Source organism: Alternaria incomplexa, assembly GCF_024043165.1.
Source record: "Alternaria incomplexa strain BMP 0042 chromosome Unknown scaffold_5, whole genome shotgun sequence".
In the NCBI taxonomy this organism is placed as follows: Eukaryota; Fungi; Ascomycota; class Dothideomycetes; order Pleosporales; family Pleosporaceae; genus Alternaria; species Alternaria incomplexa.
Genome location: NW_026249854.1, coordinates 62,456 through 86,717, shown reverse-complemented (window position 1 = coordinate 86,717; position 24,262 = coordinate 62,456). Strand labels below are relative to the sequence as shown.

Here is a 24,262-nt window from a genome sequence, read left to right as displayed (position 1 = left end):
AGAGAGAGAAGGAAGATCGAGCATTGTATATCTGGTGTACGACAGACAGTCTTTGTTAGTTAGCAGTATGGGGCTTGTACTCTATGGGATAATGGCGTTTATAGCACTGCAATTTAGCATTTGAACAAGTTGATACAAGTTTGACAGAGTTGATCATCTGCTCAAGTCCACTAATTCGACTGCAAACGATGATGATAACATGGTGATTCGCTCACGTAGCTACTGATGTGTAGCTGTCCAGTATGCCTGTCAGATGTCTCAGACGCCATGTTCCTGAATACATTAAAACTGAACGTCTGAGACACATCACAGGCGTAATGGATAGCTACACAAATGCTGCAAAGGCCATGACCCTATACATTTTCAGTAACCCCATGTTCGACCCCTAGAAATAAACGCGCATCATCACAGCTTTACATTCCTCATGCCTTGGCCTTCTCCACTATTACACCATCGTCGCTCTTGGCCTTCTCCTCGTCCAACTCCTTCATGAACTCGGACTGTATGCCAGCCCTGCGGTTCTCCCACCATTCCTTCTCTGCTGGTGCCTTGGCTGTGATCTCACCGAGACGCTCGCGGATGTGGTTGTTCTGTGCCATTTCTGAAGCGGATTGGAAGATGGTCTGGCCCCAGTTCGGTGCGAAGGCATTAGCCTGTCTCAATATCAGTCATGCTCAAAGAATTGCGAAGCCGTCTGACTTCGATCTAGACTCTCAGGACTCACCTCGTTGACGACATCCCTGAGTTCCTCCTCGATCTCCTTCTCTGCCCGCTGGAATCGCTGCCACAGATCATCGCCCACGCTACCCCTCTGCAGCAATGCCTGCAGCGCCTGCTTGGCGTTTCTTATCTGGACAATCCTATGTATGTCTTCTGTTGCGCGACGCAATAGCGCAGCCTTGAGTACGCTGTCCGGCACCTTGGGTTCGTCCATGTGTAGCAGGGAGAGGTAGACATTGCGCTGGAGATGTGTGGGGAACCAGGGTTCGAGGGATGCGGCGTTGGCGGCTTGACGCTTGCGGTAGAGGTTGGTGAAGACTGTAAACGATCCGGCGAGGATACCGATGTAAGCGATGGGCACGGTAAGCATTACCCAGTCGACCATGTCGAAGGGCCACATGGTGAATGTTGTGTGGGTTGTGTGTGGTTTGTTTGCGCGGAATGTGAAGAGGTATGACGAGCTCGCGATGCGATGCAGGCGCTGACGTTAGAATATGAAGGAGCGACGGTGTTCTCAGTAGTGAGATATGGAGTAGGTGAAGACCAAGAAGGAGGGCGAGTCGCTGTTGTCTCACTTATCGATACATTCGAATATCTGTCCAGTTCCGCGCCTGACTAGCGTCCTTCTAGCGCGTCTGCGTCATTCATGTCCGCTCCGCTACAGGCGCCTTCTCGAATCAATCACCAACACCAACCAAGGTTCACCACTGCACCTCGCCTTTGTCTACTTATTTCTTCTGGTCGCGCTTCCCTCCCAAACCTCCTCCCTACAGCCTACCACCTGCATCACCTTTATCCACTCCACCACGAAATTCATAGCGTTCCGATCATGATATTGAGGGTATGTCTTTATGCCCAATGCAGGTGATATCTTACTAATTCGCACCAGTTCGTTAGCAAAGACGGCCAGTTCCGGTTGACGGTACAGCCCGAGGACACCTTTTCGTCGATTCTGCCCCAGGTTGCCGAGAAGCTGCCCAAGAATGTCGACATCCAGAGCATCAGTGTTAGCAACAAGCCGCAGGGAGGCGACGCGAGGAAGCTTGCTGGCCTTGAGGGCGTAAGCTTCAAGCAAGTGGGACTATCGTACGTAGCTTACCCAAGCTCGGCTTCACGGCTAACGATACTGTAGAAACGGCGCGCAACTCTTCCTGTCCTTCGAGGAGCAGTCTGCGGCACCGAACGGCCATGCTGCACCTTCGACCGGCGGCGCACGACTGAATGGCAAACCCGTCGAAGAGACCAACATGGGCTCCGTTCCCATCGGCGATGCTCTGCAAACCATAAAGAACCCATGGGAGGTGGTCAGGCAGTCCCCGCTCGACGACAGGCTAGACAGACAGGATGGCAAAATCCCTAGGAAACGCGACGCTCGCATGTGTTCCCACGGGCCCAAGGGCATGTGCGACTACTGTATGCCCCTCGAACCCTACTCGCCCGCATACCTCGCCGAGAAGAAGATCAAGCACCTATCCTTCCATTCATACCTGCGCAAAGTCAACTCGGCGAAGAACAGGCCAGAGCTCGGTAGTTCGTACATGCCACCGCTGACCGAACCCTACTACCGCGTACGCCCCGACTGTCCATCGGGACACAAGCCATTCCCAGAGGGTATCTGCACCAAGTGCATGCCTAGCGCCATCTCGCTGAAGCCACAAGAGTACCGCATGGTAGACCACGTCGAGTTCGCTTCAATACAGGTGGTGGACGATGTGATCAACTTCTGGAGACAAACGGGCTGTCAGCGACTGGGCTTCTTGTACGGCAGGTATGAGGAGTATACCGAGGTGCCGCTGGGAACAAAGGCTGTCGTCGAGACCATCTACGAGCCACCGCAAGTCAACGAGGCGGACGGCATCTCGCTAGGCGAATGGGACAACGAGAAGGAGATTGACGAGATCGCCGCACAGTGTGGGCTGCAACGCGTCGGAGTGATCTTTACCGATCTCCTCGACGCAGACAAGGGCGACGGCTCTGTCATCTGCAAGCGACACATGGACTCATACTACCTTTCCTCCCTAGAAATCTGCTTCGCAGCACGGTACCAAGCAAGATACCCCCGGCCTTCCAAATGGAGCGACACCGGACGACACGGCTCCAACTTTGTTACATGTGTAATCAGCGGTGATGACCAAGGTCAAATTGGCATCTCCTCATACCAGGTTTCGAACGACGCCGTTGAGATGGTTCGTGCCGACATCATCGAGCCCTCAGCTGAGCCATCAGTTATGCTTGTCCAATCAGAGGAAGACAACGAAGCCTTGAACCGCGCGCGATACATCCCCGAAGTTTTCTACCGGAGGATCAACGAGCACGGTGCGAACGTACAAGAGATTGCCAAACCCGACTTCCCCGTGGAATATCTGCTTCTCACACTAACACACGGATTCCCTACTCAGCCAAATCCTCTATTCACTGGTGGCAAGTTCCCGATCGAGAACCGCGAGGCTATGGGCGAGATGCCAGAGATCTCACATCTTGGCAAAGCTCTCAACGCAAGAGCCAACGGGCTGGCGCTCAACACGACCAGCGGCCTCAGTGCCATTTCAAATTTCCACATGCTATGCTTTATCCATAACCTCGGCATTCTGTCAAAGGTGCGTCACTGCAAAACTGCATGGATATCTTGCTAACTGTACGAATAGGACGAAGAGTCACTACTCTTCAAGGTAGCATCAACGCACGACACCTCAGAAGGCTCAGCGCTCCAACATACCGGAGGCTGGGCAACCCTTCTGACCATTCTCAAAGAAAGTGGTGAGCGCCCCCCGAAACGTTCTTATCAATCTTCGCCCCAATCCCAGTCGGCCAGTAGGGGGGCTGCAGCTCTAGACCACACCCGCGGTACGATGCGACAGTCCTCCTATGGCTCAGATTCCGATTCAGTACAGTTGGCTAAGAGGGTAAAGGGGGTTAAGCTTGGGAAGTAGATTAGTCTAGGCTAGTCACACTCCTGGGGCGCGACCTCTGACACCATAGGTCTGTAACCCGAGCGACAATGGAAACGCGCATGAAGTCCGGCTGTGATGGGCATACTGGTGGTCTTGAAAAGCTTGGTATTAGCTGAAGTGCATGCATTGCCTGGCGTCGTCGCAGATTTCTCATATCTGGTGATCGGTCGAGAAGAACCAAGATGTGCAATATATCCGTTGAACTGTGTTTTTGACATCTTCTGCGGTGAGACATGTCTGAAATCATCGCTTGCTCTATGTGAATTGCTCAACCCATCTGAATTGTTAATAAGAACGTGTGTTGTGGAAAGTTCATTCGGTATCTGAATCTTTGAGCATGATTGAGAAATGGCGAACTGTTTTGTATGCCGCGATGATGATGTGGTTAGAGAAAGAAGACGTGGTCTGTGCAGAAACGTGAGTTCGCGGTCTCGCGTCGACGCGTCGCACTTTAGCAGTCCAGCTCAACACCCCAACCCCAACACCTCAATCTCCACACAACCACCACAATGGCCGATTTCTTCAACGTAAAAGCGAGGCAACAAGCCGCTGCAAAGGCCAGCTCATCAAAAGCGCCTACGACGAAGCAAGAGCCCAATCGCATGCAGCCATGGGTTGAGAAATAGTACGAACGCAACACCTAAACACACCATTCCGCACCCTCACTAACAGCATCACAGCCGCCCCAAAACCCTCTCCGAAGTAACAGCCCAAGACAACACGATCCAAATCCTATCCCGCACCATGCAATCCTCCAATCTCCCGCACATGCTCTTCTACGGCCCGCCAGGCACGGGAAAAACCTCTACGATCCTCGCACTCGCCAAAGAACTCTACGGCCCCGAACTCATGAAGTCGCGCGTCCTCGAACTGAACGCCTCAGACGAACGTGGCATCAGCATCGTGCGTCAAAAAGTCAAGGACTTTGCGCGCCAGCAACTTAGTGTAGCGCCCACCTACAACGTCATGACGGAGGACGCGAGCAGCGGCGAGACAAAGACAGTCCGGTACAGGGATAAATACCCGTGTCCGCCGTTCAAAATCATTGTGCTGGATGAGGCGGATAGCATGACGCAGGATGCGCAGAGTGCGCTGCGTAGGACTATGGAAACGTACAGTCGTATGACGAGATTCTGTCTCGTGTGTAATTACGTCACGAGGATTATCGATCCGCTCGCGTCGAGGTGTTCGAAGTTCAGGTTCAAGAGTCTGGATCAGGGAAATGCGGTTAAGCGTGTGGGCGATATCGCGAGGCTGGAGAATGTGCAGTTGGAAGAAGGGGTCGCGGAGGAGTTGGTCAGAGTCGCAGATGGCGATTTGCGGAAAGCAATCACCTTCTTGCAGTCTGCGGCTAGGCTTGTGGGCGCTGTTGTTCAGGCTCAGGGTGCGGGGGGCAAAAAGAAGAAGAAGGTTGTTGCTGAGGACGACGAGATGGATATCGATTCTGCGGCGGCGCCAGCTCAGACACCTGCTGTTTCCCTCCCCATCATCGCCGAGATCGCGGGTGTGCTACCGCCAGCTACGCTATCCTCCTTCAGCGACTCGCTCTTCCCCAAGTCATCGGCTACCAAGTCGATACGATACAACGAGATTGCCAAAGTGGTGGAGAATATGATTGCAGAGGGGTGGAGTGCGTCGCAGACTGTGGGTCAGTTGTACGAACAGATCATGTATGATGAGAGGGTTGAGGATGTTAAGAAGGTTAGGCTTGCGGGTGTGTTTAGTGAGACGGATAAGAGGCTTGTGGATGGTGGGGATGAACATCTTGCTGTGTTGGATTTGGGGGTCCGGGTCGCGGGGGTGCTTTGTCTCTGAGGGAGTAACAGCGCTGTCATGGGGTTTGTGTCTCTGTAAAGCATACTGCTTGCGGGACATGGAGAGACGTATTTGATGGAACAGTAGCACTCATAGTAGCGTCTTTATTTACAGGATCAAATAGAAAGCTACATTACATTCGTATCGTATCGTGTGGGGATATCTCAAAAAGGATATACAAAGAAAAAACATGCAACAACACACGTACTCCCACTCAAAGCTCGTCGTATAGCGCTCAGCGCATGGAAGCCATCGTTCTCGTCATTCGGTCGGGCCTAGTTCACCCAACATCCAAAATATACTCCACTTTTTCCCTACACATACAACTCCGAGAAATACCCGTGAAAAGATGAAGAAAGAATGCGGACGGATCGCAGCGTAGTCTCATCAAACGTCTAGTAGCGTGCATCGTTATCAGACTATGCAAAGATGCAGAATCCGGCTCCAATACTGAACATGGCGATTGCGGCCAGTGTCTCCGTCCTGACCGCGAATCTGTTGCCAGTAGACGGTGAGTTCGATGGCGTAGCTGAAGCGCTGGCTGGAGTTGCAGAAGACGCTGTGGGTGAGGCGCTTTCTGAGGATAGTTCAGATGACGATGGCGACACTAGATCGGTGATTGTTGACGCCGACTGCGATGTCTTAGTAAGTGTGGTCTGTGATGTTGACATCGACGTGGGGGTGAGAGAAGTATCGCTGGCGTTGGAAGACAATGACGCCGGTGTAGACGTAGACGCAGATGCGCTTACAGAGGTAGACACGGATAGCGACGACAAAGATGATGAGGCAGAAGAGGAAGCACTCACCACCACCGTATCCGTACTCTGTGCCTGACTCACAACACCCGCGCCCGCTTCTGACGTCGCAACCGCAGCAGCGGGATACAGCTCCGGCAACAGACTCTTGACATCTCCGGGTAGTTTCTGGTACCAATCCGGCTCCAGATCGCCTGTTGGCATGGGGGCGTTGGGGCCCGCGGGCATAGCTGTTTTGAGCACTGATAAAACCGAGAGGAGTGTTGGGTTCATGGTTGCGGGATCAATGGCGCGGTCTTGGAGGTTGGGGAATTGGATTGCTGATGCGAAGGTGCCAGTGGAGGCGAAGGCTATGAGGATGGAGATGAACTTCATTGTCGTATAGAGGTGTGCGGTTTGGGGGTGATTGATATGGTGTTGAGATGGGTTGGCGTGGTGTTGGCGTGGCTGGTAAAAGAATGTGGGGTGATTGATTATTGTTTGGAAGAATAATGAACGAGCGTGGGTTTTCAGCGAGAGCGAGTGTCGTGAATATAGTAGGTTGTTGTTGACAAACAAACGCGTGCAGTGGAGTCACTTCGATGCACGACTGCGAGCTTTTTGCGCGAGATGACGTCGAATCGGGCGGGGAAAGAGTGCTCGGTCCCTCTGTTCAGTTTGACCGTTTGGGACGTTGAGAAAAAGAAAGTATCGTTGGGAACCGTTCGGTCAAGTCGTTATGTACCCGGGCTTCCTGAGCCGCCGTAGAAGTAGGAACGATTGTATGGCGCTTTGCTGGCGAAAATTCAAGATCGCAAGACCGATTGGAACGTGCAAAATTGTCTTTCACTGCGCTTGTAACCGTCTGAAATGGGGCAATACGATGATGGTGCTGCGCGAAGCCGTGTGTACGTCCAATGAGTGACCAAGTGACGAGATGTTTGATAAGACTCTGTGCGACTGTGCCACAAGAAAATTAAGTGACCTTCTGACGAAGACGCGGGTACGAAAAAAAAAAGATGCGAGATGCGAGTTCCAGCGCGCTCGAAAGAGAGATGATCAAAGCAGGTGTTGAGATGCCTGGTAAACAAAAGCAAACCGCGAACCAGATTTGAAGCTGAGGGGAAAATTACCGAGCGGCTGGGTAGTCTGGACATGACATCTGAGGCATCGACCAACCCCAGCAACATACGTTCCGTGTCGCAGCCTTACCTCAGATGCGAACTCTCTAATGATACTCGCCCCCCTGTGCCGTCGGTTGTTGCAAGTTCTGACGTACTTGCGCGCTAAGCCTCACCATATCGGCGGCCATTGAAACATGCTCGTTGTTTCGGAACATTTCACGAACCGAAACGTGCGACGCCTGATGAGTACTCATGAGAGTAAGGTACGGCGAGGGAACTGTTCTTAGAATAGTTCTTGCGGAGTGGCAGAAGTTTCTCCAGTGAGTGAAGTCCAAGTGTTGGCGCACATGCTCGCGATGGAAGGATTACAAGAGACTCGGCGGTTTTTGAGCCATTTGCCGGCGGCAACATTGTGTCACTTCGAGGCCATCTTCCGGCTTCCCGATCATGTCTTCTGTTTGCTCCTCGTTTGGGCTGCATCAAGCTCGATTCCACGATGGAGGCGGAGAAAGAGACTGGCCGACGAAAGGCGCACAGGAGGACAAGTATGGAATCGGGGATGAAGCAGCTAAAAATCACCTCATCGCATGTCAGCGCTTTGCGTTCAGTATCATGCTCCTCTGACTGGCCCATCCATCCGTAGACGGGAAGTTACGCGTCCAGGAAGCCTTCTCCCGAGCAGTGTTCACATGCGACCCGTCCCAAGCTGGAGGTGTGCCGTCGGTGGTTGCGGACTCCGGAGAATGGAGAGAGTTGATGCGAGCGCAAATGAGATGGAAGACCAGGGTTCCCCGCGGAGGTGCTATCCCAAAGCAGACGAACCTCGGCATCCCTTCCCACGACGCCACGCATGATGTTCGCTCAGGTACGAACGTGACAGCGTGCGATTGTCAACTAAGGCAGGTGCTAATCCACACGGCGTCTTTGGATAGGCTTGGTGCTTGGGCGACCGGCATATAAGATGCACTGCACATGGCCGCCCCAGCTAGGACGGTATCCACCGCTACCAATCACCACAGCCCCGCGATAGCTTCGAAGCTCTTCTCACGACGAAGTCGGATCGTACCAAACTACAGTTCTACCAACAAACACACTAGGCAATATGGCAGCTCCAGCAAGTGCGGATATCAAGAAGCTCGAGGGGAAATGGGTCATGGTAAGTTTCGAGCAGCTTTCAAGGCATATTGTTCTCTGCATACCTTCATCATTTCGTGCATCGCAACATCACTCTAACGCATCATAGAACAAGTCCCTCTCGGATGCGTTCGACGCCGTCCTCGTCCTGCAGGGCATGGGCTGGCTGACGCGCAAAGCCCTCGGCGCAGCAACCGTCACCCAACACCTGTACCAAAGCACCATAGACGGCGAAGACAACACGCCAACGACAGAGATCAAAATCGACCAACTCATCACCGGCGGCATCAAAGGCTCCACCGAGACCCGTATCCTAGACTGGCACTACCGCGAGCACGTCGACCGGCTCTTCGGCACCGTCAAGGGACGGTCACGCTACATTACCTTAGCCAAGGCAGTTGAAGAAGGAAAGGCTGCAGGAGTGAGCGAGGAAGACGCAAAGTATATTGCAGAAGGGTGGTTGAAGGAGACAGAAGAAGGAGATATTGTCGAGAGCTTCGTGGAAAACGAGGCGAACAAATGGACTGCGTGGCAGATTTGGGGCTTCGCGGACATTGGGGGTGAGAGGAAACTGACGAGGAAGTTTGTGGTTAGGAAGGTGGGGAGTGATGAGGTCGTTAGGGTTAGGCTTGTATATGACTACACGGGCGCGTTGGATCAGACGGCTTAAGTTGCAGGTTTGTACATACCCGTTAGGTCGACCAAAGAGCTGTCATTCCTGATCCGATCTAAGCGTTGTCTTGTGTGTGTCATGGCAAGGCCTCGCCCTTCAAACAGGCTATGTTGTCCCTCGAGTCGATGAAGAGTCGTGCAAGTTCTCTCTCCCATAGTATGTACCACTTTGCACAACACAACACGATCACGAAGGAGATTAGCCGGACCCTCGTACAGTTGAGCTCATGCATGGATACAGATTCCTTTTACTGGTCTGGCAACCTGATAAAGAGCTCTCTTAGTACCACACAGATTAGTGGCTACGTTCCATGCTGCACCTGACAGGCTTAAGTACTGCAGTATACCTCTCGCAGCAGGCGCCACAACATCTGCGACCCTCTCCATTCTGTCCTTTTGCAGGCGTTGGTGCAAATTGACATCATCGCCATGAGCACGTTTAACATGGCCGATACGAGCTTTCTGACGGATCTCTTCCTTGCCCTTATCGTTCTGACATCTACAATCCTCATCCTGATGCTGGTTTACCTCGTCATCCGCCTCATTAACCGACACAAAAGAAAGGCCACTCAGCAACCAGCCCATGAGCCCGCTCTACTCGATCTCGAATCCGGTCGAGAGTCCCGCCTATCGCATCGCCTTTCGCGGCAACAAATACAACAGGAGCACTACGAAGACTTACAGCAACGCTACTCGTCCGTACCGCCATCGCCATCAATCGAATTACTCCCCAAGATAAAGACGACCGCAAGTGATGACAGAGCGAGCGAGTGGTTGGAACGCGGAGTTACGGACGAAGGCATCAATGTGGTTCATGGGGATTTGGGGGAGAAGAAGTCGGAGATGACACAGGCGGTGGTGGTTAGGCCGAAGAAACAGTTGAGATGGGAGTGGAGGGATGGGAAGGTGGATAACGGCGCTGTACCGAAGAGATCTAGGGTCATTGAACGGACGGATAAGGATGGAATCGTGTGTAGGGAGTATCGGACGGAATGAGAGAGTGGACAAGGGTTTGGTGGAAGCATCTAGAGGTAATTGTAATAAAGAAGGTTTCGAGTAATGTGCTCTCTCACTATCTCATGTCAGCATCTGGAAGAAACTGGCATAGTTGAAGGAACGTTGGCACGTGGAGATATCGTGCGACTGATCCAAAGTACCTTCCTAGCTGCGCCTGTATTCATCGCACGACTGTGGTATAAAGCCGCTTGCATGCTGAAGTGGCTTGTCATCTTAGTTCGGGAGCGCACAGTAGGACTTATGTCCGCAAGGGTAGCCATGACAGCTGGTACGCGTCCTGTCAACTCCATGGTAGCTCAGGCTGGACTGTAGGATTGGTGTGAACACAAGTAAATCCTGTCTGCTGGTAGCACTGTTGTCATATCCTACCTATAGCCAGTGACATTATAGGCGTTGTATGACGGCGAAGACTGGTGTCTAGTTCTGTGTTTCCCCCTTTACCCGAGTCCGGATCGTACAAATCATACGCTGAGCTCCATAGACCAGCAAGCAAACACAGTACCTTCGATCTATGAAACCTTAGGATTTCAGACACTCTCGACATCGACGGATTCTGACAATGTGTATCATGGCGAACATTGGAGGAGACCATATTGATGTCGACACGCATCCGTACCCTGATATGCCGGAAAGCTTCTACGGCAAGGCCTCGGAGGTTCTCAATGCGGACGTTGGTTCCGGAGAGAGTGGCCACGCGAATTTGCTGATTGTCGACACACCAATGACTACGCACCTCACCTCAACAACGCACTCTCAACATATGCAACCTTCGTCGTTGGCTCAATTCATACCCCCTGCCACGTATAGGGATGCAACTCCAGAATACACACGTCCTATTGGCGCCATCTTCGTGGTTGTCCTCGCTGGTATCATCGGTCTTGCAGTCCCAATCACCCTCTTGACATGGTACCTGAAACGCACCAGACAGAAGACGAAGCAGATGGAGGAAGAAGACGCGGTTTTGGAGGATGTGTTATATCGCAGTAAACTCAACAAAAGAGCGTGGAATGTGGGGTTGAAGCGACTGCACACGGCCTCCATTAGGAAGTGGTCCAACGAAGAAGCCAGTGTACAGTTCGTGGGTGTGCTTGGGCGGTCGAACTTGGATATGAAGACTCCGTGGTTGCAAGGCTGTGCGGAGCGCGAGATGCTGGAGAAGCTATTTGAGCGGGAAAACAGGGTGCGTAGAGGTAACAGGGAGAAACCATTGCCAGTGTGCCCGGAGTGATATCGATAGCGGCGAGACCGTTGAAATTGATAACCGATGATGCGCCCATCGAGCAGCGGTTGTCAAGTACGAGTAAGCGTAAGCGTACGCGCACGCTACATGCATTTGCCTGTTCTTGGGGCGTCTGTTTGTGGCTTCGGGTAGTGGACAGTATGCGATTCAAGAAAGGACTGCAAGGCTAAAGACATGGGTTCTCCAGGCATGTATGCGGCTTCATCAACGATTCGCATGGAATTAGTACAAGATAAGATTTGTGGCGACCTCAAATAAGGAGAGAGCTGAATGGGTCTGGAGCCTACACTGACATTGGGTCGCCTACTTTGCAAGTTTTCATCTTCATGTAGGTTCCATGGTGTTTAGAGTTTTCCTTGAATGAGGTGTGGCTGGTTGCTGTGGTGAAATAGTGAGGCGGTCTTGATGTCCGGAGATGTCTGAGGATGAAGAAGAACAGAGACAACGGTGACCGTAGACAGAAAGCGTACGTAAGCTCGCATTAGAGTGGTCTGCATCGAAACTCGACTGCACGTCGATCAGCGGAGATGCAGATGCAGGGGTGAAAGACGTTGCCCAGCGGTAAGAACGTGGTAAGACGGTTACGCTAGGCTGCAGCCGAGTTAGCGTAGAAGCTTGGACAATCGACCAAATTTCACGACTGGGTAAACAAGAGCTGTTTGGGTTCATTTACTTGAACTATTCTTTCTCTCGCTCGATAATCACACGCCCGACGCGCCTGAACACGAAATCCTGCATCTAAGCGCTCCTTCTCCCATCCACGACTGCGACTTCCCACCAAAGCAGCTGCCCGCCCCGCTCGCTTCTACCACCCGCCGACACCCCACTGACGACCTCGGAGCACACGAGCTCCTCACACCACCTTACGCGCACCATGTCGGGCGAATTGGATATCGACTTCACGCGCCGAAACAAGAAGCCGCGCCCGCTCTCGGATCACGAGAAGGAAAAGCTGGATGAATTTGTCGACGCGATCCATTACTCGGCGAGGTGGGTTGTCAACACAAGAGGCGGTCAGCGCGTTTTCTTTATTGACCGCGAACACAGATACTCGGACGACGCATACGAATACCGCCATGTGCAGTTGCCTAAGCAAATGCTGAAGGCTATCCCAAAGGACTACTTCGACGGCGCGCGAGGCACACTGAAGCTGCTCTGGGAGGAAGAATGGCGGGCACTGGGCATCACACAGGTACGCGTGGTTTTGATACAGGCTGCAACATATATGCTGACTTGGAACAGAGTTTGGGATGGGAGCACTACGAGGTCCATGAGCCAGAACCTCACATTTTGCTTTTCAAGTACGTTGTGTCAGAGCATACGCCGCGCGCTGCAAGCTAATTCTCCAACAGGCGACCGATCAACTACCAACCTCCCATGCACTGATCCAACATCGAACCGCGGCGCAGCCAGAGGTCTACTTCACATTGGCCGAACACGCGCAACAGCTGCGCACACCACCACGGCACACGAGACGGCCTATTCGCGATACCTTCTTTATCCATTTTCAGCGAGGCGCGTTAAACATAACGACGATATGATTACGGTGGTATGATCGATGCGCTGGGGTTGTAGGTTTACGACCGGGTCGAAAGCGCGTCCCTATATCCATTATGATAGGGTAACCGAAGCCCACAATTGTACATATGGCCGAGGCAGGAGGTGCAAGGAGTACTGGACATTGGGCAAGAGAATATGGATTAGGTATATGGTTGTTAATTGCTATGCGGATTTATGATAGATCCATAGCTCCTTCACCTGGTCCAAACTTCATACTTGTTGAAATGACCTTTTTGCACCCGAGTGCCACGGAGAGCGCAACTTGACGTATGCATAGTCATACGGACCGAATCTAGCGTGTCCCACACCCTCCTCGCTTTCTGGTCTACCCACATGTCAATCTCGGTCCCTGCGTAAGTTTTTCTTGACCTGTTTGCTTGTGTTTACTTGATGGGGAACAGAATCTTGAGTCAACCCCAACAGCAAACATATGCGGACAGGACAACATCAAGCACTATGTAATGCCTCCATAGCCCCCGGTGCTTTCTTCGGACGCGAGAGCAACATGCTCGTTGTCGCTCCGTGCTAGATAGTGTCCATTGCGGCCATCTAGAATTATGGTTTTACCGCTATATTAATCTAGAATCTGAGGAAGTTCAACGTATGAGTAGATCTTGAAGATCAATCAGCCCGAATTCAGGGTTACGATATATTGCCGGTCTCAAGAGTAAGCTAGTGGCAGGGAGATGCTGACTGTAGATTCACGACAAATTGAGGGTTCGTCATCCTACACGTATTCCTGCAGTGGTGGCTGAAGATTGATGTTGTGGGCTTAGGCTTCGTCTACGATGTGTTGGCACTTTGTTACCTGGGCATTGTCAAGGTATACCTGGCTCCTTTTATATGCTCAAGCAGATACGACGTAAGAACTCCAACGGCTAGGAGGCAGGTTTTTGGATTACCGAGTCAAGGACTCTCGCATACATCCAGTGGAAGTGCGCGAAAAGTGGTTAGACTGACTCTTCAGAAGGCGCAATATGTAGTCGTGACGACGGAGTGGATGATTCACACTCCGGAGAAAAGCGGCCCGACTTTCCCTGAGATGTCATCAGCCTGGGCAGAATCCACACCCTCTAGTCTCTCACATGCGGATCTGCGCTTAAAGATCTCGTAATGTCAACCACGAACCCATGGTCTTTCAAATCTACATGCGGTTGAGCGGACAGATTTCATTCCGGTACTTAGGCCAGTCGCATCAAGCGGGCGATGAGGGGAATATTGGGATCTGACTTTCTTTACGGGCCTTTCAACAACGACCTCCAGTACTCGGAGGAGGATATATCGTTCCGTTGTTGAGAGATTAAACGGTAGTTTAAGCGAGGACGAATGTGGAAGTACTGAGCGTGCAGCTGGGTATCCATCTGTCATCCCGCAGCATCGCAACCCAAGTCTGAGGTCGCTGGCAGTGCGAGGCTAAGCCTGCGTTTTACGTACACTGGCGTAGATCGCATCCGATTTTCCAGCCTTCTTCGGTCTTGGGAGGTTTGGCGGCGCCGCGGTTCTTCACCCAGCCTCCCTGAATCGCGTCAACGGCGAAAAGTGCTATGACATCAACGGCAAGATGCAACGGCAAGATGCAACTCGCTGACTAGGATTGGCGGAGATATTCGGGTCCTGCGCACTGCCGGTGGTCGGAGCGGAAAGCGTTTTGCCTGAAGTGCGAGCGGTGAGAAACGAGACCAGGGGCAGAGCGGAGCGGAGATCGCTATCGAGGGGTCCTATGCTAAGTATGGCAGTAGGGCTTGTGGAGAACACGCGACACGTGCGGAGGCCGTTCATACCATTACCATGGATACTGGCATGGTCGGGCGAGCTGCCTCACGATGAGGCGGCTCGTGAAAACCTCGGAACGTGGCAAAATGTCGGATCCATCGCGTCGTGCCATGTGCTGTCGAGGCTGCGAACAAGAAAAATTCAGCGGTGCAACTGTCAGCTGCAAGGTCCCTCAAACGGTCGTCAACTGTTTACCAGTGCTAGGCAAGCGATAATGATGCGTAGCCGTGGGTGACGTGCATGCGCCAATACTAAAACTATGGAGTATGGTAACGAGTACATAAGAGTAATTCCTCGAGACAGTTAAACTGGATCCTGTGTAGTACAGACGCACAGATAAGCAAGAGCTGGAGTAATGGAAAGATCACATTATTCAGGTGGGGGAAGCCATGCACGGCGGCCATTGGCCCACCGCGAAGTCCTTATCTCTCGGCTGTACGTAAGATAGAATGCAGGAAGCCGCTAGAGCCCATCCAGCTTACCTCCAAGCAACATCCGTGCACCCTGCATCTTGAAACCCATCCCGAGCACATGTCTGCCACAAAAGACTCTCGCAGCGCGCTCTCCAGCGACACTCCAGTATATACGACTGCCACCCCCGATTATGCGCCTGCTTTCTCCCCACACAGGGTTCTAGGTCTCCAAGCTCCAAGGCCAGGCTGATCCCGCCATCCCGCCCGCCTCCGCCCATCCTCTACTTCTTTCGTAGACCTTCAATGACGGCGCGAACCATCAGTCACCTCATACTCCTCGCCGCCGTTACCGGCAACCTAGGGCCCTAAGTAGGACTCGTCTGACTCTCCATTGGATTACCCAACTGGATTTGCATTTCCGGGATATCTCCCATATACCGATTGAACTACCTATCTCCCACGCGATAAGACCTGTCACGAACCCTGCTTCCGATAGCGAGATACTTGCACCCTGATTCGGAAACTAGCCAACGGGCCGTAGTCTATCATAGCCTTATCGCACCCTTCCACCACGCCAGCTAGCCATGACGGCCGTAGCAATGCAGCAGCCGGCTATGGGCCCACGTCCTGTTGTCTCTATAGCACCAGCTCGTCCTCGCACGATACAGAAGTCACCATCCAGCAAGGAGAGCTTGAGCAAGCCCACGTCCAACAACGGTCCAGTATCTAACATCCGCTCACGGAGGGAACGCCCTTGTGACGCGTGCCGAAGGAGGAAGAGCCGCTGTGTGATACACGAGGGCGCTGCTTTGTGTGTCCTGTGCGAGTTCCACAAGCAGGAGTGTACCTTTGTACAAAGCCCACTGCCGCGGAAGAGGAAAGTCGTCGACGGTGAGAAGAAGGACTCGCCAAACAACACCAAGAAGAGGTATGTTTAGGCCACCCCGCTACTGCTTCACGTCCACGGCTCGCGTAGATATATCACTTCCGACATCTGCTATGCCTCTTGCGTCACGCTACCAGGTCACGTGCGCATGTGTAGCACCACTTGCTTTTTCCATCCCGCATGTGCTCGTGGCACCGGGAGCTGTGACCCTCACCAGGCGTCCTGGTTCGTTGGCGTCTAGTTGGGTGTCGTGCTGACATCCTCTGGCAGATCCGTCGATTCAGATCCTCCACCACTAGCATTATCAACACCCACCATCACAGCAACCGCGCCAAGTCCACCACCACCGCAACCCTCACTATCTCAAATAGCGAGCCTTCACTTGCCTCAGTTTGGAGAGACATTAGGGCTGCAACGACGCCAACATAGCAGATACATCGGTCTGAGTTCTCCATTCGATTCGCTGCTCATTGGCCTATCACAGTTCGACACCCGTAACGAGTCGACCTTCGACCTTGGTACGCTTCGACGTGTGAACGACCATGAATGTTTCATTATGCTACCTGACGAGAACACACAAGACTTCGCCGGCGAGTCTGAGGCGTTGGGTCAGGTCGAGCAGCTTGTGCACCCACATGGTCCTGCTTTACTAGATCTTTACTTCCAAGTAGTACATCCAAACTACCCCATCATCCAGAAACATTTGTTTGTCGAACGGTATCGCAGAGGCGATCGAGGTTTTTCGCCAGCCTTGTTGGCTGGCATGTACATCCTGGCGCTCAACTGGTGGTCTCTCGACCCCAAGCTAGCAAACTACTCCCGACCTGATGCAGCGCGGCTAGAAGCGATTGCTATGAAGGCGCTCACACTGGCTATGGAGCGACCTAAACTGTCGACGATACAGGCTGGCTTGTTGTTGCTGCAACGTCCTGAAGCGGACTCTTGGAGCTTGACAACACAGCTGGTGGCCATTGGTCAAGAACTAGGCCTGCATCTCGACTGCTCATCATGGTCAGTTCCTCTCTGGGAGCGTGGCTTGAGGAAGCGCATCGCATGGGCGTTGTACATGCAAGACAAGTGGAGCTCACTCATCCACGGCCGGCCATCGCACATCTTCAATGCCAACTGGGCCGTGAAGCCGATTACAGAAGACGATTTTGTTGAAGAAGGAGATGGATACGAGACGCGCCAGGAAGAATCTGAAGAGGAGCAGGTAGAGAGCCACCGAGGCCGGATACTGTTTGCCCAGATGATTGGGCTCACGCAGATCATGGCTGAGGTCATGGACACATTTTACACCCAAACGGCGATCCACGACTTTGCCAATGCGGGGAGAAAGTCGACCGAGTTGATCCTCGCACGAGCCAAGCCTGTGCAAATCAAGCTTCGTCAATGGCACGAGAAGCTACCCGCAGAGGTCAAGATGAACGTTCCTGAGAAGGGCAAGCTCACCTCTACGGGCTATCTGCATCTCGCGTACTTTGCGACGGAGATTACACTGCACAGGCGCATAGTGCAGTCGCTCGACTCCACCAACCCCGACTCTTACGGTCTCTTCATGTGCCGCAACGCCGCGAAGACGCGGCTGATCTCTGCTATGGATTTTGTGAACCGTCTGAAGCCGGAGCATCTGCAGGGTTTCTGGTACTTTGCTTCCAAAGTCAACTTTACGCTCATCGGCACCTTTGGGTCGCTGCTATGGGCTACAGCACCCGCCAAGGAGGAGGCCGAGTTTTACAAACTCAGGCTATGCGAGTACCGCTGGACGCTTTCCGTCTCTTCCAAGCGAGCGGACTTTCTTGAGTACGCCGTGTCGATGTTGGACGCGAGTCGCGCCATGCTTAACAATCTGGCGGAGAAGCCGAGCCTCGCAGAACAAATCAGCAGTGCTGGCGTTCCGCCCGCGGCGCCCCCACGGCAATACAGTTCTTTTGCCAATATGGGACCGCCGCAGAACCCGAACGGAGCGGGCCGGTACGAGATGGAAGATGTCGACATGGGCGACGACAACGATCTGAGAAGGATGTCATCAGGTGAAAGCTTCGAGGGCTTTAATGATGGATCTCAATACGGCAGTCGGCCGCATACAGCTGGTAACTCACCTCGCTCAATGTGAGTAGTTGATGCCAGGGGCTTTGACGACTCGCGGGATTGTCGTACAAGTTTCAGGAAGCAGTCTTGTGATGTTCAGCGATTAAGCGTTCTTTTCATGGTGGGATGGTGGGCGTTATATAGGCACGCCTGGGGCTGCCACAATGGTACTCTGGGATTGCGCCAAAATGGCGCCATATCGCGACAGACGGCACTGGGATACTCCACGGATTTGGTCTTCAGCGACTGTTGGTCACGCTTTGATGCTCAGCGATAGTATAGACCGCTTTTTGGATATAGGGTATTGACGAGAAGAATCAATGTTGGTACATTGCCGCCGCCTTCGGGCGGTGCTAGCATACTCGGCCTTTTTTTGAGACGGCATGCACGTGCCGAGTGAAACAAGCAAGTATTGAGCTGACAATGGTGTAACAGGAATGCAGCTTTTGACAGTAATCTGACTGTTGTTGTGGCATTCTGAGTTGGAGATGGGCTGTGCCTGCCGTTGCCTGAATATTTTTACTTCAGGGTTCGGGCAACAGCTGACACGCCTTGACCGCGTTGCCTGCGCCTCGGACCCCGCCCATGATCCCCAACACCCATCATACCCGTGGACATTGATCAGTTCACAACTATCCACACGCGCACAAACAGTGTTTTCGATATCGCAATCAAAGTTCATAAGGCAAAGCTAAGTAGCGACGGCAATGATGATCGCGTGCACAAGCCCCATACACGCACACCGCATTCTCTCATGTTCTGACAGCGCGCCGACGCGCGCAACGCGAGCAATTCTCACTCCAACACCTCCGCGCCATATCAGACCACCCTGAAGGCGTTCACGGTCTGACCCGTCCTTCGGTGAAAATGCAAAGGCGTGCGGGTAGGAGCAGCGCTTCATCCCGCTCAAACAGGCCGCTTGGCAGCCTCCTTCAGCCGCACCTGGACAATGCGGCGGGCGCATTGGCGACATGGGGAATTAGGCGTCCGTCATGGGCATTCGGTGATCGACCATTCATGGTGTACGACTCGATGAGGATAAATCAGAAGAGTTGCGCTGCCTCATTGCCCCATTGCCTGAATGCAGCTTCGTGGCTTGGAACCGGTCAGCTTCGTCTTTTGTGCTGCGTGTACTTATCTGTCTTTTTGCTTACCCCTGAGTGTCATATAACGACGTCCGACGCGCTTGCCTGCGATTTAGCCTTGGTATCTGATCAGCGTTCTTGTACTTGTTTATACGCATTCCTCCTTCCTATAATCGACATTGCGCGCTACAGACGACCGACCGTCTGTTCTTCTTTTCCCATTTACCTACACAAACTTGCATTCTGCCGTCATGGTCAACGACAACACCGCCTGGAGACGACGGCTAGTGATCTGCTGCGATGGCACATGGCAATCTAGCGTCAGCAGCAAAGACAACATACCCTCAAATGTTGCCAGACTCTGCCGCTTGATAGCGCGTGTTGGCACCGACAAGGACGACGACTCGAAGAAATTCCACCAGATCGTGTACTATGACTCCGGGATAGGAACCGGGAATCTGAGCACCTCTGAGAGACGACGACAAGGTGGCACGGGAGCTGGTCTTGCCGAGAACGTTATTGAAGCCTACAACTTCATTGTGCAGAACTACGAGCCTGGCGATGAAATTTTCTGCTTCGGATTTTCGAGAGGAGCTTACACCGCACGTGCGGTTGCCGGGCTGGTCTCGGACATAGGTGTGATTGCACCAGTCAACATGCAGTTCTTCCCGGAGCTGTATCGTCTATATCAAAGGAACGAAGAGGGTGTTGATTTTCGGGAGACGAATGAGTACAGATGGTTCACCAAAGGCAAGCTCAGCGAGAAGGGTCTGCAGATGGAGAAAGAGGGCGTAGATGTCAGGAACATCGACTGGCATGATCTCAAACTGCTGGCGGAAGTATGGGATATCCGGCCGCATGGTGAGCTTGCTGTCAGCGAGGGAAGTAGGAAGGTGAAGGTCGTGGGTGTATGGGATACCGTTGGCTCGTTGGGTGTGCCCGATCTGATTGGTATTGATCTGGCGTGGTCGAGGACGAAGTATGGGTTTCACAACGTCGAGCTGACAGAGAGTGAGTTTTAGTGGTGTCGAAACGTGTGGTTATGGCTAACGATTTGTAGACATCGAGCATGCATTTCAGGCGTTGGCTCTGGATGAGCGTCGGAAGGCTTTCCGTCCTACGCTCTGGTACATTCCTAAAGATCTAGTCGACGATCCCAACAGACCAACACCGGAGCTGAAGCAGGTTTGGTTCCCTGGTGTTCATACAAATATCGGTGGTGGTTCACAAGACGCTTTCGGTGATATGAAGGGAGATTCGGAAAACATCTCCACAGCAACCCTCTGCTGGATGCTTCAAGTCATCTCCCCTCACCTCACAATCGACCGTCATGCTTTCCAGCTGTCCATGGACCAGTACACGCGCTGGCTATTCCGCCTCCGCTTCGCATGCACCTATCACCACCAGAACCTCCTTCAAAAAGCGTGGAACCTGCTCCCAAAGATCTCCATTCCCGGCATCGGTCACGATACACTCAAACCTCCGCCGCGTTCTCCACCCCACTCACACACCAACTTCGACTTCAGCTGGGGTACAGGTCCTCTCGTGGACTCTTACAGCGGCATATACTACTTCATCGGATCTTGGCAACGCATGCCCGGCCACGAAGAAGTCGAGTGTTACAACGAAGACACCAAAGCGCCCAAATGGACCAAGCTCCGCGATCTGGGCGATACAAACGAATACATCCACCCCATCGCCTACTACCGCCATCTCGTCCGCGGATGGGACAAGCACTCTCCGCTGAAACACAACTGGAACCGCGGTAACTGGCGCACAAAAGAGGATGATACGGCGAGGTTTTGGTGGTACAAAGATAATGAGCAAGAGAAAGGCGCGATACCTGAGTGGATCATGATGCCGGACGGTCCCGCGGACGAGTACAACTACGAGAGGGTGTGGTATAATAAGTGTGAGGAGGTTGCGGGCATAATGGACAAGGTGGTTGGTAAGGAGGATTTCCGCGGCAAGGGGTTCTTGGAGAACCTGGACAAGGAGATTGATCTGGGGGTTGATGGGATGCCGAAGGATGTTGCCCCTTGAGAGGGGAGTCACGTCAACCTTGGGGAAAACGGAACACCCTAGAGTCTACATCGACATTAGGCTACCTACTTTGCATACTTTTACGTTAATGTAGTTTGTAAACGTCTTCAGTTTTTTCTTGTATAAGGTAGAGTCCTTGAATACAGGGATGGAACTCAAGGGTGTTGCCGCATACATTGGGTTATCATCAGCGAATTGGAAAATCTGGCGTTGATGTATGCTTCACGGTGTTCAGGTTTCGGCCTGATGGAAGTGTTGTGGAAGATCAGGTAGTTGGCAACGCGGTTGGACTGGTAATTAGCGGGAGGTGATCTTTTTGAGGAGCTGGTCTCTTATGATGATGTGCGACGGGCCTAATAACATATGTAGGAAATGTCGAAGTTGCCTCTAAAAATCTCAAGAATCTAGTCTCTTTGGGTACTGGACGTAGAGATGGTTCACAGCAGAGTATCACAGGTAAAGGCAAAATACGGCTGTTAAAGCTTTGCTGCATAGACAGAATGCAAGACAATGCAAGCAGCGTTTGTGTGCATCTGTGAAACTCACCAAGGTTTTAAGTAACGTTCTCCTGGTTTCTTGGATAAGTCAGGTTCGCAAGCTCTATTTAGCTCTTGCGACAGCATGTTATAACCTGTAAAGATAGAAACAAAAGGTAGCAAAAGACTGCAAAAAAGAAGTTTTGATGGACGGGCGGGTGATCTTGAACATGTTAGCGAGTGGGCTCGACCTCTGGAGCGCAGTGTGAACATACCGAAACCCGGACCTTCCGCAGATTGCTGTATTCAACGCCCTTTCAAGCAAGAAGATGCAAAGCGGACCTTGGAAACGTTAATATCTGTTGCGCATACAGGTCGTTCAGTGCAATTGCTTACGCTCTACCACTGAGCCACACGCCCATAACATTTGGAGTCTCTTAGAGACGTTGATGGCGAATTCTTGTGGAATTTGGTTTAGAAACTAAATTCAATTACCGTTATCAACTTACTAACCTACGTACATACCTTAAGCCCTTGCGAAAAGACTCCATATTCGAGCGCGAGCCCACAACATATTCCAAATTTCTGGGTGGTGCGGCGCTAACACCCGCTTCGGGCTAGCAGCTCGTGGATCTTCCCGACCACGTTCCGTGGGCGATCGGAAGCGTGCAACTGTCAGGGTTCACAGCCACGCCTTGGCGCAACCCGGAACCTCTTCGTCAGCACCAACACACCCACATCCTATCACAGTAAACAACACGTCTTCACTATCGTTCCGCCCCGATCACCTCCTCATCACCCAAACATAAGCTCCGTACTATCGCGACAATCGACAATTGAATTGACCGCGCCTCTATCTCGGCACCGCCTTCCCGCAAGCTGTCGATAGCTTCGCAAACAAAACAAATTGCAGTAGCAACGGAAACCGCCACGATGGGATCCTTAGGCACATACTTCCTGGACGTTGTCTATTCCTTCACGAATTGCATGGTTTGCTTTCCTAGCTCACCACAATTGAAGATCAACAGTCGAAGTTTCAAGATATTACGGCTGCTGGGCGAGGTAAACTGAGATACCTCCAATGCACTTCCACTTTACTCATCGCGACACAGGGTGGCTTCTCATACGTCTATCTCGTACAAGATAACTCGAATCAACAACTCCTCGCACTCAAGAAGATTAGATGTCCCTTCGGCCAAGAAAGCGTGAGCCTGGCGCTCAAGGAAGTCGAGGCCTACACACTCTTCTCGCCGCACCCCAACATCATACACTCAATCGACTACTCCGTTGAAACCGACAAGTCAGACTCATCCGCGAAGACCGTATACATCCTCCTACCATACTACCGTCGCGGCAACCTACAAGACATGATCAACGCGAACCTGGTCAACCACACAAAGTTTCCTGAGCGAAGACTCATGGTGCTGTTCCTGGGTGTCTGCAAAGCGCTCAAGGCAATGCATCAGTACAAGATCAAGGGCGGACCCGGCGGCGCGAAGAGTGAGGGCAAGGCGAAGAAAGTCCGGAGAGACGCGAAGAGGGCAGACGCGGAAGCTGCGGAGACAATGGAGATGCGCCCGAGCAGGCGGAATCGCGATCATGACGAGGACGACGAGCAAGAGGCAGAAGGACTGCTAGAGGAGTCAGAAGTCACAGCGGCGCACGAAGGCATTGCGCCTGGCGGGGAGAGGGCGTACGCGCACAGAGACATCAAGCCTGGTATGCACTGCATTCATCTTATGGTTGCGCATTCTAGAGACTAACACGCGTAGGAAACATCATGATAGACGACGACGGCCAGACACCCATCCTCATGGACCTCGGCTCCCTCGCACCGTCCCCAACACCCGTCACATCGCGCTCCCTCGCCCTACAAATCCAAGACACCGCCGCCGAGCACTCCACCATGCCATATCGCGCCCCCGAACTCTTCGACGTCAAGACGGGCTCTGTCATTGACACCAAGGTCGACATTTGGTCGCTCGGTTGCACGCTCTACGCCTGCTTAGTCGGCAAGAGCCCCTTCGAAGCTAGGTCAGATGAGACGGGTGGTAGTCTGAGCATATGTGTCTTGGGTGGTGACTGGAGATTTCCAGATGAGGGTATGCAGAGGGGGAAGCAGAAGGCGAATCCTGAGGATGCTATCACAGATAGCGTCAAAGAGGTGGTGAGGAAGTGTTTGAGGCTGGAGCCAAGTGAGCGACCGGATGTTGATGAGCTCATTGAGATTGTTGAGGGCGTGCTGAGGGAGCTTCCTGAGGACGGCTCGGACGATTAAGTGATGCAGCATCCGCTCAAAGTGGTTTCTCCTTTAGTGAGCACGCTCGTACGCGTGCATTTCTTTCCTACACGGCGTGAGTATTTCCAAAGAAGAATTGGGCTCTTCAGTTTTCCATCCAGGCGAGCGTATCGATACGTTTCAATATACCCTTTCACGTGTTGATCGCGCCAACCCACTTCCCAGTTCCACTCTGACTAGGCGTTATTATCATACGGGTCCTCTGGACTACCAAGGCACAGTAACTAAG

At 52.6% G+C, this 24,262-nt stretch overlaps 9 protein-coding genes across 9 annotated transcripts; 7 read left to right on the top strand and 2 right to left on the bottom strand.

Moving 5' to 3' along the window:
- Positions 1-422: 422 nt before the first annotated feature.
- J4E90_003941 (uncharacterized protein) lies at positions 423-1,120 on the bottom strand (the record flags this gene model as incomplete). Its single annotated transcript, XM_051433507.1, has 2 exons — positions 423-653; positions 725-1,120. The coding sequence occupies 2 exons, from the start codon at positions 1,118-1,120 to the stop codon at positions 423-425; spliced, it is 627 nt and encodes a 208-aa protein (XP_051292025.1).
- Positions 1,121-1,549: 429 nt separating this feature from the next.
- NPL4 (nuclear protein localization protein 4) lies at positions 1,550-3,650 on the top strand (the record flags this gene model as incomplete). Its single annotated transcript, XM_051433506.1, has 4 exons — positions 1,550-1,561; positions 1,610-1,806; positions 1,853-3,317; positions 3,366-3,650. 4 exons carry the CDS (start codon positions 1,550-1,552, stop codon positions 3,648-3,650), a joined length of 1,959 nt encoding a protein of 652 aa, XP_051292024.1.
- Positions 3,651-4,180: 530 nt separating this feature from the next.
- On the top strand, positions 4,181-5,486 carry RFC2 (Subunit of heteropentameric Replication factor C (RF-C); the record flags this gene model as incomplete). The annotated part of the gene is made up of 2 exons (XM_051433505.1): positions 4,181-4,296; positions 4,352-5,486. The coding sequence occupies 2 exons, from the start codon at positions 4,181-4,183 to the stop codon at positions 5,484-5,486; spliced, it is 1,251 nt and encodes a 416-aa protein (XP_051292023.1).
- A 419-nt stretch (positions 5,487-5,905) lies between these two features.
- J4E90_003938 (uncharacterized protein) lies at positions 5,906-6,616 on the bottom strand (the record flags this gene model as incomplete). Its single annotated transcript, XM_051433504.1, has 2 exons — positions 5,906-6,118; positions 6,293-6,616. The coding sequence occupies 2 exons, from the start codon at positions 6,614-6,616 to the stop codon at positions 5,906-5,908; spliced, it is 537 nt and encodes a 178-aa protein (XP_051292022.1).
- A 1,830-nt stretch (positions 6,617-8,446) lies between these two features.
- Positions 8,447-9,148, top strand: J4E90_003937 (uncharacterized protein; the record flags this gene model as incomplete). The annotated part of the gene is made up of 2 exons (XM_051433503.1): positions 8,447-8,500; positions 8,588-9,148. The coding sequence occupies 2 exons, from the start codon at positions 8,447-8,449 to the stop codon at positions 9,146-9,148; spliced, it is 615 nt and encodes a 204-aa protein (XP_051292021.1).
- A 3,133-nt stretch (positions 9,149-12,281) lies between these two features.
- On the top strand, positions 12,282-12,793 carry CKS1 (Cyclin-dependent kinases regulatory subunit (Cell division control protein cks1); the record flags this gene model as incomplete). Its single annotated transcript, XM_051433502.1, has 4 exons — positions 12,282-12,397; positions 12,455-12,599; positions 12,650-12,708; positions 12,760-12,793. The coding sequence occupies 4 exons, from the start codon at positions 12,282-12,284 to the stop codon at positions 12,791-12,793; spliced, it is 354 nt and encodes a 117-aa protein (XP_051292020.1).
- A 2,944-nt stretch (positions 12,794-15,737) lies between these two features.
- Positions 15,738-18,155, top strand: J4E90_003935 (uncharacterized protein; the record flags this gene model as incomplete). Its single annotated transcript, XM_051433501.1, has 2 exons — positions 15,738-16,081; positions 16,310-18,155. 2 exons carry the CDS (start codon positions 15,738-15,740, stop codon positions 18,153-18,155), a joined length of 2,190 nt encoding a protein of 729 aa, XP_051292019.1.
- Positions 18,156-19,466: 1,311 nt separating this feature from the next.
- J4E90_003934 (uncharacterized protein) lies at positions 19,467-21,258 on the top strand (the record flags this gene model as incomplete). Its single annotated transcript, XM_051433500.1, has 2 exons — positions 19,467-20,226; positions 20,276-21,258. The coding sequence occupies 2 exons, from the start codon at positions 19,467-19,469 to the stop codon at positions 21,256-21,258; spliced, it is 1,743 nt and encodes a 580-aa protein (XP_051292018.1).
- Positions 21,259-22,667: 1,409 nt separating this feature from the next.
- Positions 22,668-24,012, top strand: J4E90_003933 (uncharacterized protein; the record flags this gene model as incomplete). The annotated part of the gene is made up of 3 exons (XM_051433499.1): positions 22,668-22,796; positions 22,847-23,453; positions 23,507-24,012. The coding sequence occupies 3 exons, from the start codon at positions 22,668-22,670 to the stop codon at positions 24,010-24,012; spliced, it is 1,242 nt and encodes a 413-aa protein (XP_051292017.1).
- Between the last annotated feature and the right edge of the window lie 250 nt (positions 24,013-24,262).